The 12272-nt window shown below is 38.3% G+C and overlaps 1 protein-coding gene across 21 annotated transcripts in view; it reads left to right on the forward strand.

The window, feature by feature from the left end:
• The window catches only part of TRPM3 (transient receptor potential cation channel subfamily M member 3), a 980420-nt gene that overhangs the window by 622535 nt on the left and 345613 nt on the right, over positions 1-12272 (forward strand). For 16 of the 21 annotated variants that reach the window (XM_017973100.4, XM_035264315.3, XM_035255728.3 and 13 more), the window contains exons 2-3: positions 9812-9891; positions 11604-11808. In XM_017973100.4, the coding sequence (XP_017828589.1) occupies positions 9812-9891; positions 11604-11808 (285 nt within the window). Of the gene's footprint in view, positions 1-5189; positions 5257-8782; positions 9011-9811; positions 9892-11603; positions 11809-12272 lie in introns of those variants that run through there. The other 5 variants (XM_078366798.1, XM_035260533.3, XM_078366776.1 and 2 more) reach the window with 2 other exon arrangements.

Genomic DNA, 12272 nt, shown 5'->3' on the forward strand with positions numbered 1-12272 from the left:
GAGGCTATAAAGTGAATTTTAGGACAAGTAACTTCACCCCACAAAGAGATTATTCCCCTCGGATGAATTATAGGAATGAGAAATTGGTATTCCCCTAGAAACAATGTTTAAAATAGGATAAGGAAGAAGGGAAGCATTCCAGCTGAAGTCATAATACTCTCGTTATGCCATAGTAGACCTAGAATACTGTATATTTGCAGTGGAAACTGGCACCGGGTGATTATACATATTGGAATGAAAATAAGTATTATATTGTATGACTCTTCCCCTAATGGAATTGTGACCAAAATAGGGAAGAGGAACCATGGTCATGGTGATTCACTCTGGCAGTGGCCACCTAAGCCTTTTGAGGAACACAATGTTTCATGCAGAGTTTTAAAGAATGCAGAGGCATTGGTCAAGTACCCAAGGAAGAACCTAGCATTTCAATGAAGAGACAACATATTCAAAGTTTGAGAAGCTTAGAACAACATGATTAATGAGGGGAATAATTAATAATTTGGTTTGCTGGAGCATGAAGTGTGCAAAGATTTGTACCGAAATGAAGAAATTTGAAGAAAAGTACTTCCAGAGCCAGAGCCAGACTTTAGATGCTGAGCAGACTATGCTGGGGATGGGGAGCCACTGAAGGGCATTGATCAAGGGATGGTGCCATTGATTGTTTCAGAAAGAACACACTGGTGGCAGTGTTCTTTGGAGGCAGTGGGCTTTGTCCTGGTCCTCTGCCATCGTTTATAGGTCACTGGCATCCCTAAATGTTAGAAAACACAATACATTTATTTCCAAGCATTAGAATAAAAGCAAGGAGCTTGAGGGACATGTAGGAGGGCTTGGTGCTGTGTTTCTCAAACTTTGGTCACTTTCACCATCATGATTTTCTCTTATCAACTCATTTTTACTCTCATTTATTAAATATTTTTGATGGACTCATTTGTTTCACAAATCCAAGAAGGAAAAATTATATCATTGAGCAACAGTATTTGTTAAATATGCACGTTTAGCCATTCCTCGTATATTATGTATTAATGTAAACCCAACTATCAAAAGAAAAATGCCCACCTGGGCATTTTTAGGGTAGTACCATCTGGGTAACACCCTAAAATCCTTCTTTAGAAAACACTGGTCCATGTAATGCCATCATTTTCTAATGAAGAATTAATGTGCAAGGAAATCAGATGATTGGCCTGTGTCCTCTATGTGCTAACCATGTGCCACAGTTCTAGGTGCTGGGGCCACATAAGCTGGGGCAACATCAGCTCAACATCATTGAGCTTTATTTTCGCCCAATTTGTTCACCTGTCCAGTCATCAGTTATAAAATCACTGCCCTCATGAACTTACATTCTAGTGGAGGAACAGACAAAAAACAAAGACAGCATAATGGCAGGTAATGTGAGGGACTATGAGGAAAATAGAGGGAAGCAAAGGAATAATGACACCACCATGTGCTTTTACATAGGATGGTCAAGAAAGACCTCTGAGCAGTCCAGATGTGTTGAGAGGGTGAATTGCGGCATATCTGAGCATGGTTCTGTCCAGGTACAGGAATGACAGGAGCAAAGTTCTCTCAAAGAGACCTTTCCTGACATGCTTGAGAAAGAGCAAAGGCAAGCTAGTAATGTTGCCATGAAAGCCTGTTTTTTTTAAGTCCACAACTACCTCTTTCTTCTTGACACATCACCATTCACACCCCTTTTTTCTATACCAAGTGTTGGCCAGGACCAATTCCAGCCTACTACCTGTTTTATTGGAACAAAACCATGGTCATTTGCTTATTTGTTGTTTATGGGAGGTTTTTTTTTTTTTTTTTAGATGGAGTTTCACTCTTGTTGCCCAGGCTAGAGTGCAATGATGCTTTCTCAGCTCACCACAGCCTCCACCACCACACCCAGCTGATTTTGTATTTTTGTTAGAGAGGGGGTTTCCCCATGTTGGTCAGGCTGGTCTCAAACTCTGACCTCAGGTGATCTACCCACCTCGACCTCCCAAAGTGCTGGAATTACGAGTGTAAGCCACTGTGCCCAGCTGTTGGGAGTTCTTATGCTACAACAAGAGTTGAGTATTACTGTAGAGACTGTATCGCCCTCAAAGAGCCTAAAATATGTACCATCTGGCCCTTTGCAGAAAACCGGAAAACGTTTATTAACCATATTAACCACTACTTTATATCATGCTTTTCAGTTGATGCAGTTGTCGAATATGAACATCCTGGAAAAATAATGCTTTGGACATCGTTATAATAATGAAATATGCATTTTTCATATTTCTAGTTAGATTTTGGCATGGAAAATATCAAATCTGGTAGAAAATCTGGTTTCACTTTTTAAAAATGGAGTTATGTACAAGTACAAACATTTTAGTATTTTCTCTTCAGGTGTGATTTTTCTTTAACAGTGAATGGGAAGAATAAGGTATCTGCCATTGCATAAAGAAAGGAGTGAAGAGGAAGCACAGTAAGCTTTACCCCTGTGGTTTTCTCTTGTTACTATTCAAATTATATTCACTATAAAATACATCTGAAACAAGTTGATAATATGCCCTGTCAAGAGTTGCCTTGTCAAGTGACGTACAAGATTTTATAAAAATCTATATGAACAGTGTGGCCCAGAGCTACAAGTCTCTTTGGAGCTAATTACCTTCTTAAATCAAAGAGTCTTGAAGATAATCCACAACCTCATAGCAAAAATTGTTGAGCTCACCTGGGACTTCCTTTTTCACTTACGCAAAATGCCCAGGGTTCTGGAAGCAATATTTTTGTCTTTGGTATAAAGTTCATGGAAGGCTCCTCTTATTCTGTTCTCTATTGAATAATTATTTTTTTATTAAGGGAAAACAAACACAAAAACAAGTAAGACTGGAGAGAATAGGGTAAAAAATATACAGGCAATATTTAAAGGCTCTGTATATATGTAACTCAATGTTTAAAGTAATTCAGATGAAGGGTTGGAGTAGTAGCTAGTGAAGAAGGAAGTTGAAAAAGCTGAATTGTTAAAATATTTCTTCCATTGGGAAGATGATCTACAATCAATTTATTTAATCTCGCAGGCACACTACAGCCTACTAGCTTGGTGTATCTTTCAGGTGTTTGCCTGCCCACCTGCCCAGCTCCCTCCTTCTCATTTACCCACTTCCCTCCTCTTCTCCTCTTCTTTCTCCAGAAAACTTACCCACCACATTATAAAACTTTCTTTTCCAAATCTTACCTACTGATCCCTTTATCTTTTTACTGAATTCTCCTTTCTTCATCTCTTCCTGAGACACTCATCCCCAATAACCCCCTATTATCATATGGTCAAGCTTGAGAATTGAAAAAAAAAAATATTTTCTGACTATAGAAAATATAATTTTCTGACTATATATGGTTACAGGAGAAAACTTTGGAAAACATGGAAAAGCAAAAGGAATAAAATAAAAATTAGCTCCAGTTACCACCTTAGTAATGTTCCCAACCTGTCACGTCTGTATCTATTTAAAATTTGTTGATTTTCTGCCCTTACTATTTTATGGCCTGCTTTTTCACATAAAAACATGAAACTGTTTATTTCTTTAGGTAATTAAGCAGGCTTCTGAAACCTGATTATGATCACCAAATGCCCATTTGAAACACCTTTTAATTCATCTCCTATTGATAGACTTCATTTGTTTCCACCTTTTCTGTATTATAAATAACTGCAGTGAACATCTCTATGTGCTCACATCTCTGATGATTCCTTTGGAATAAGTGCTTAGGAGTATTACAACTGCAGAGAAAGAAGGTTATATATGTCATTAAGGCTGTCATCATGTGTTATTCTGTAGCCAACTCCTGAAGGCAGGCAAAGGAACTTCCTCCAACATGTGTTTAATGCTAAAGCTCAGTCTGATGTTTCACTTGGTTCTTGCTTATTGTAATGTTTCCTCAGCTGAAAGTCACTAGGTAGTTTATTGTTTATTTTCTTTGTGGAAACCTTGCAAGTGACAGATCAGAAAATATGGGAGTTTGAAGAAGATCAATCCTGGAAAGAGCAGAGGGCCAAAAAGATGGCTCAGGATTTCATTTAAGTTTGAAATAAGTCATTCGGTTCCCAGTATTATGCTTATTGAGTGTCCACATGACACAAACTAGGCGACAGAGGATTACAGAAAAATGAAAACCAAAGCCTCACTGCTCTCACAGATTTACCATCCACAGGAAAAGGGAAGAATGCCATCTCTTAGCACTTATCTCTGTTTGGGGAGAGAAAGGCCCTTTGGAGGCCAAGTGCTCATGTATTCACTTTCTAAAAAGTAGTTTTGCCTTCTTGAAATTTAAGCTCTTTTCGCCCCCAACTTGTTCACTTAGCTAGTCAAGGATACTGTTATCTGAAATATTCACTCTTGGATGATATTTGAAAGAGCCCTTTCTATGTGACTGAACACCAGCTGGAATCTCTTTGTGGGTCCACCCCAAATAGACACATCACGGCATCACAACTTTTGATCTGCATTCATATGCCACCGTGGTCACAGCTCACCTCTTTTTAATAAGGGAGCAGGACTGTAGGTGTTTCTAAACGTACACTTGCAATTGCTAGAGGGACAGCAGGATGAGAAGCATGATCAGACAAGTTTTATTATTGACATTTTGGAAGTTGCCGAAGGTCCCCGGCAAACTTCAACTTCATTCTTCTTAGGCTCGTATTCAGGGACCAAAATATTCTATTGAAACACTCGGAGATTTTAGCAGTTTCTCTTTAAAGAAATGCTATCATTCCATTCTTTGGGGATGGTAGAACAATGCCTCTTGTGTGCTCAAACCACTCAGATCATTCATACACTGTTTCTTTAGAAGGATTTGCTTTCCAAAGTTGAACTTTCAGAACTCAGAACACCTTATCACACTTTCATAAGCTTTCTCTCTGAAAATGGAAAATGAAAAAGGGAGGGGGGAGCCTGTTAGGACCTGTGCCAGTTAAATCCGATCTCTCCGGGGATTTGTTTTTCTTCTGGCGTCAGATTAGATGTTCAAATCAAGCAGTGTTTGAGGGCTGGGAGGGAATGTCCATGGGACTCTTAGTGAGGCTAATCCCGAAGCAGCACATTCCAAGGGGCTAATCTGCCCAAGTTCATTGCTTACTTGAAACGTCTCTTGGGGGAAGAGCTGAACAAGTGACTTTTTTTCCAGTGGGCGGTCATAAGAGCATTATTAACGGAATGACCAGCCCTAGCTGCAGCAAAATGAAAGCAACAGGAGCTGCTCCGGGGATTGCTTTTGCCAGAACCCAGAGCCAGTGCTCAGGTAAAATGATTTCAGCTAACTTTTCTCTTGTTCAACTTCTCAATGTTGGATCTGGGGACCTAGAGGAAAACCAAAGATCAACACCCAGGGAGGTGTGGAGGGAAAGGACAAAATGAACATAGGCATTTTGTACCTTTGGGTTGAGGATATTTGTGCTGATAAAGACAGGGTATACATTTGAAACGAGAAAGGGTGACAATGGGAAGCTTTGTAAAACTTTTCTTGTAATTTCTTCCTATAAAGTTAGTGGACTCTTTTTCCTAATCTTGTTAATTACTGGTCTGAGTGGCTGACCTTCTGTTAGATTGCTCTGCTGAAGAGGAGATTGCAACAGCACTTTTCAAGGCTTTTTGGAAATGGATTTAATATACCCTTTGTGTATGTGCTTGTAAATCTTCCTGCCTGGAGAAGTTGATTCGATAGTAAGATGATTCAGAGTAGTTTGAGGACTAACATTTGTAGTAAAGACTTTGTGAAAAACATTGACTTCTGCTTAAATGAAAGGACTTATTTTTTTTAAGCAATATTTACAGACTTTTGTTTCCATTATTTTGATGCTTTATTGACTGTATGTATTTAACTTTCAAAATTAGCAGTTGCTTTATTCTTTGAGGGTAATCATTATACTTTGTTCAATGTGAGTGTCCTCATGTCTGTTTTGAATATGATGTCTTTTAATTTTTAGCCTTTGAAAAACACACACATGACTGGTAATGCAGAAAGACAAGAAAGAAAATAGCCAGTCCTTCACAAACTCAGTCATGGTTATGTGACCATTCTACCTTTAGAAAAGAATGTACAGAAAGGTTTTCTGAGGGCCAATAGAAACCATCTTTTCTAAGTGTACATGAGACTTCCAAAGTATATTTTAAAAGAAAAGATTTTAAGACATGATGTCTGCTTAAGTTTTGTATTAAAAGAGAATTAAAGGGTCAGCTGGAAACATAGCACATCAAAACTATTTCATGGTGTCTAACAATGGGGATAACTATTCTGAGCTAACTGAGTTGGATGTTGAATCAAAATATAAACCTTCACATTGAGTAGTTCAAAGCCTTCAAACAGAGAAAAGGAATTTGTTTAGGAGACAAGTTAAACCATGATTAAACATCAGAATGCTCTCTCCAAGAAAATAAATGTAAAAATATAATATGTGATGTTCACACTAAAGACCTGACTAAAAGCACGATAAAGCAAAGCTCATAATATAGTAATTATACATGATATTTTATAGAATCCTGATTCATGTATTATACCTGCATTCTTTCAATTGTGTATTTTACTTTTCTTCTCAAAGAAAGAAATCCAATTTAATTATGAATGATGGGAAGATTTCTTAATGTTTTGTTTCTCTTTTGTTTCCTTCCCAATTTTCTGTGCCTTTTCAAGGGAAATGATTAATCTGCTAATAATAGGAAATAGAAATGGATTCTCAGTCTTTTTGCTAACAATGATGTAGCATTTCACCTTTGAGAAGGTAATTAAGTAGCTAAACTACACACAAATCAAATTACTTTTTTACTGAAATGTTAACTAGCTGGCAATCCATATGTAAGAATTCTTACCACCCATCATCTGATTAAACCTTCCAGTGCTTTCCAAGTTAACAATGGGATCCATGGGCAAGAAAAATAGGGAAGATGTCATTGAAAAGTCTAATCCATTTTTCAATGTAGCCCAGATTCTTAAGTGAGGAGTCTCGTGCTTACATTTCTTTGTTGTATAGCCATTTCTCGTATTCTGGTATCTTCCTAATGTCCCACCTTCATCCTTTGCCCCAAGGAGAAAGAAAGAAGACATAGCAAGAGTATTCCTTCCTGCACATGTGGGGGCTGGAAGAGGGGAATGAGAAGGTGAAAGATGCAGAATGAACTGGTTCCGACCTGTCTCTGGGAGTCCATCTCTGTCCAAATGCCTGGGCATGTACTCCTGGGCATGGTCAGATAGCACTGTCCATCGGAAGGGTATTTCATATCAGTAACATCTAATGTTTTAAGAGCAGTTTAGCAGAGTGGGTAAGAGTGTGAACTCTGGAGCCAGCCTGTTCAAATTCAAGCCCCGACTTTAGAACTTATTTGCTGTACTTCTCTGCCTCAGTTTCTTTACTGGTAAAATGGATATAAAAGTGGTGCTTTGCTCACAGAGTCTTTATGGGATGCAGGGAGACAATGTATTAATATATTTGGCACAAGACCAGGCGCATGATGCACCCTTACTGAATGTTAGCCATTGTTACTACCTATTGCGCTCCTACTACGTGTGCCAGGTACTGTATCTGAATCATCTGATTTGATTATCCCAACAACTCTTCCAAGTACCTGGAATTATCCACATGATATAGAAGAGGTTCCAAAATGTAAAATAAGCTTCCTATTAACTTGTTAGTGGCCAGCCAGGGCTTGTGGTCTCCTATAATCCCCAACTCAAAGGAAGATCAATTTAGGTCGGGTCTCTTACAGCAATTTCATAGTCCCCTCATCTGAGGCTTCATCTGAACTTTTAGTACCAGAAGCAACCCTGGACAGGTCTTTCTTCTTGGAGAAAAGCATGGTACCCCCAAAGTCATAATAGCAATGCTGTCTTTCAGGTATTGCTATTGTGTCCATTTTATAGATGAGGAAAACTGAGGATCAAAGAAATCATGTAACTTTCTCCAGGCCACAGAGTCTCACTCACACCACCTTTTCGGAATGCCAACCTCATGTTCTACCAATGATACAGCTTGTCCCACTTTCTCTCAGGGAGTATAAGTCAGCACTCTAAAATTCCCAGATGCTCTCTCACAAAAGAGCCTACTGAATGCTGGCCAAAGTTGAACACAAAAAGAGAAGGAAAGTAATTTCTCCTTTTTCTGCTCTCTAAAGTGTAGGAAAAGTTGGTTTCAAATGTCCAGTAAAGAACATTTTACCATCTTTCTGCCAAGTGATATTATCAATGAAAGTATTCAGTGTCTAGAGAAAAATCATGGTCTATGAATAGTTTAGCTAACAGCCTTTTTAAAAAGAGAAAGACTGACTGTCTATGCTGCTAAGCTCATTTTTGTTGCGAAGATGTAGCCACTAGCCTTTTCTACCTGTTTGAAAAGAAAAATATTTGAGAATAGACATTGAGAACTTTTCATGTTTAGCTGAAAGACAAAACTGCAAATGTTACCTTTGTGGTATGAGAATGCAGAGGCCCTCCTGGACCAGAGGGTCTCTGAGGCAGGGTGGGTGCTTTTTCTCATGTGGACAATGCATGAATACCCAGAAATTATGCCACCAGATATTGACCATTACCAAAACAGGATGCAATTTCTTTGTGCCCCTCAATCATGGCTCATGTTGCTCCTTGTAAAATATGTATTGTCATGAGTATTAGGCAATTACTGCCTTCGGTGCCACATGCTTGCCTAGACCTCCCTTGTGAGAGAGGAGGGAGGTGCAAGACTGAAGTACTGAGGACCAACCAGAATTTAGCACAGCTTATAGACGTTTGAGTCATTAGCAGAGTCAAGATTAATTATGGCCAACACATGGGGGCTAACAGTTATCACCAGTCATCAAGACGGGTCAAGTCAACAGCTCAGTTGTGCTTTAGCCCTGTATATAAGAGTATTAATTTAGTACTGATGCTGCCTTAGAGAGAAGATGACGCCGTGTAGAAATAACATTACAGGTTGCTCTAGCAACTTCCATCTTAAACGCTTAGAGAAGGAATCTTCTGAGCAGCTTATTGAATTTCATGGGAGACTCCTCTACTATTTCAAATGCTGGTAAAGAAAACCATAAAGGGATGCAGGATGGACAACGGCTTTGGAACAGAGATTGTACAGTTTTCCGGAATGTCCTTTGTCCATGTGGGAACTCAATCTCAGTGGCAGGACTTCTGGGTGGACAGACCCAACAGTGCCCATTCTAAGAAGCTGTGGATGCTGTACTGAAGGGCTTGTGGGGTGCAAAAAAAATGTGTTATCTTCTTTCCAAAGCCATTGAACTATGATAAAAAAAAATTTAGGACTATGATGAAAACATTTTTCTTCCTCGTGCTTTTATTTTCTTCTTTTCTCCCTCTGTACTTAGCACTGCTAATTAGAAAAAAGCATGGTGATACATTAGGCCTTTTGAGTTATATAATTCTCTTGCCATTTTTCTTTCCTTTTACAAAGAAAATCTAATGGAAGGGTCAGCCATGAAAACCTTATACTTATTTAGATGTATTTCTTCCCACTACTGAATACTTGTTTTCTATAAGGTTTCAAACATACTATTCTATTCCTTCAAATTTATTTTCTTTGCAAATAGCATTGTCTTTCTTTTTTGAATTTGTATATGATTCCATCAATAACTTTTTTATTATGGTCAGTTTCTTTAATTCTCAATATCGTGATGTTAAATAACCTAATCAGCAGGTACAGGGAGTGACTGATTTTGTCGTATGCAGTGTTTATGTGTGAAATAACCACAATTTCAATTTGTGATATACTAGTCTACTATATGATTATGAAATTTTGCTTTCTAGTTAAAAATATTTCCTGGTATGCTCACCTTTCCTTGTTTTTTGTTTTCTTTTTCAGGCTCAGAAATCCTGGATAGAAAGAGCATTTTATAAAAGAGAATGTGTCCACATCATACCCAGCACCAAAGACCCCCATAGGTAATTTTGCTATCTGTAATGTGTTGAGAACATGAAGCAGTAATTATACAAAAAACCCACGAGAGTAGTCATAACCCGTTGCAAGGGAAACATTGTCAAATCAAATACCTTCTTTTATTGTTTCTGGACATCTTTGAAGCAATCTTATTTATACATTCTATATAATATGTCATGCCTACAATTAATTCTTAATCTAAGCGCCTATAACGAAAAACATATATACCATTGCGGAAGGAATTAATCACCTTATATAACAGTGGGTTATGGTTTTTTGTTGTGGTTATTGGTTTTTCCCTTTAAGTACTTCCTCCAAATGCTTAGTTTGTACCAACGTGTTCTGCAATAGGAAAAAAGGAAACTTTTAAATAAAAAAATATCCTAGCAGTTTTCTAACTAGACTGCAGACTTTCAGATTCCTATTTATGCACATCGTTAGTACCCTACTTACCTTCCTGAGGATCAACAATATGTAAGATAAGAAGCATTTGGGATAAAGTAGCAAATATATGTATATGTCTGAAATGCCTTTATTAATGGGCAGTTAAACAAATCAGTTTAAAATATAGACTACAGGGCCGGACACGGTGGCTCAAGCCTGTAATCCCAGCACTTTGGGAGGCCAAGGCAGGCGGATCACAAGGTCACAAGACTGAGACCATGGTGAAACCCCATCTCTACTAAAAAATACAAAGATTAGTTGGGCGTGGTGGTGCACACCTGTGGTCCCAGTTACTTGGGAGGCTGAGGCAGGAGAATTGCTTGAACCTGGGAAGTGGAGGTTGCAGTGAGCTGAGATCACACCACTGCAGTCCAGCCTGGCGCCTGGCAACAGGGAGAAATCTGTCTTTAAAAAAAAAAAAAAAAAAAAATATATATATATATATATATATATATATATATATATATATATAGAGAGAGAGAGAGAGAGAGAGAGAGAGAGAGAGATTACAGAGTCTTAGAGACTATCTGTGTAACCTTGCACAAATGACCTAACCTTCAAAACTACAGTATTTCATCTATACAATGGGTGCTAAATTGTTAGTTTTTAATAAATGGCAGTTATATATTTTAACTATTACTACTAATAGTCATAAAGGTAGTAATAGTAATGTGTGAAGAACATTTTCATGATAGAGCAAAGTTTACGTTTTCAAATATATCATGAATTTTTTTTCATTATTTTGTCAAGAACACTTAAGCCTGCAGATTTTTATTCTCAGAATTGAGTATTTGACAGCAAATGTCAATTGGGAAGCTACAAGTTCAGTCGTGACTCACATATAAGTGAGATTCCTCATTTAAATGTGCATGTTAAACTTCTCCCCCTCAAAGCTCTTCAGAGACCTTCGTGCTTCAATAGATTTGATAGATGGGCTGAGTGAGAAGTAGAAAAATCGAGAGAACTTTTGTTTGCAAGGTCCAATCCTGAACAAAACGCCAGATACAAAAGAGGTGGATGGAGAAGGACAGGAGACATACTACAGCTTACACAGCTAAAGGAAAATGGGGAGAGGGGAGAAAAGAAAAGATATGTGTAACATGGAAAGCCTACATTTACCAATGCCTGATATAGTAGCCACATAGTAGAATTCTACCTGACAATTGACTGACAGATATTGGTACAAACTATAGATTTCTCCAGCATGTTGCCTGAAGTGTGTATTACAATAGTAACTAATACCAGGGCTTCACTTTAACCTCTTCTGTTATAGGTGTTGCTGTGGGCGTCTGATAGGCCAGCATGTTGGCCTCACTCCCAGTATCTCTGTGCTTCAGAATGAGAAAAATGAAAGCCGCCTCTCCCGAAATGACATCCAGTCCGAAAAGTGGTCCATCAGCAAACACACTCAACTCAGCCCTACCGATGCTTTTGGGACCATTGAGTTCCAAGGAGGCGGCCATTCCAACAAAGCCATGGTAATTAGACAGCCATTCACTTGCTCCCAAATGCTATGTCAAGTCTCAAGTCCTGCAAAGGGGTGGTTAAGAGCCTGAAATTTAGTCTTCGGGCCTAATCTCAACTCTGCCACTGTGATGAGGTGATCTGCTCTGAGTCCCCTGACCCTGTGTGTCTCAGCTCTTCCTCTATAAAACGGGGAAAAGTTTCCTCCTGGGATTTTTAAAGTAATTAGTGACTTTTAGATAATTATAGACACAGCAACTCATATTATTAATTATTTTTAAATAGCTTTCAATAGTTATTCATTGTTTATTATTTTGGGTCTTATCCATTAAGACATATTTTTCTAACTCCTTTTTTTCCCCCTTTGGTGAGAATGTGTTGCCTTTAGACTTCTATTTTGTTCTGTTGGTACCTAACATTTCTCTTAATTCAAAATAGAAATGATTAACTCCACCTATTTCTTTCCTTGTTCTAAATC

Source organism: Callithrix jacchus, chromosome 1, assembly GCF_049354715.1.
Source record: "Callithrix jacchus isolate 240 chromosome 1, calJac240_pri, whole genome shotgun sequence".
Taxonomy (NCBI): domain Eukaryota; kingdom Metazoa; phylum Chordata; class Mammalia; order Primates; family Cebidae; genus Callithrix; species Callithrix jacchus.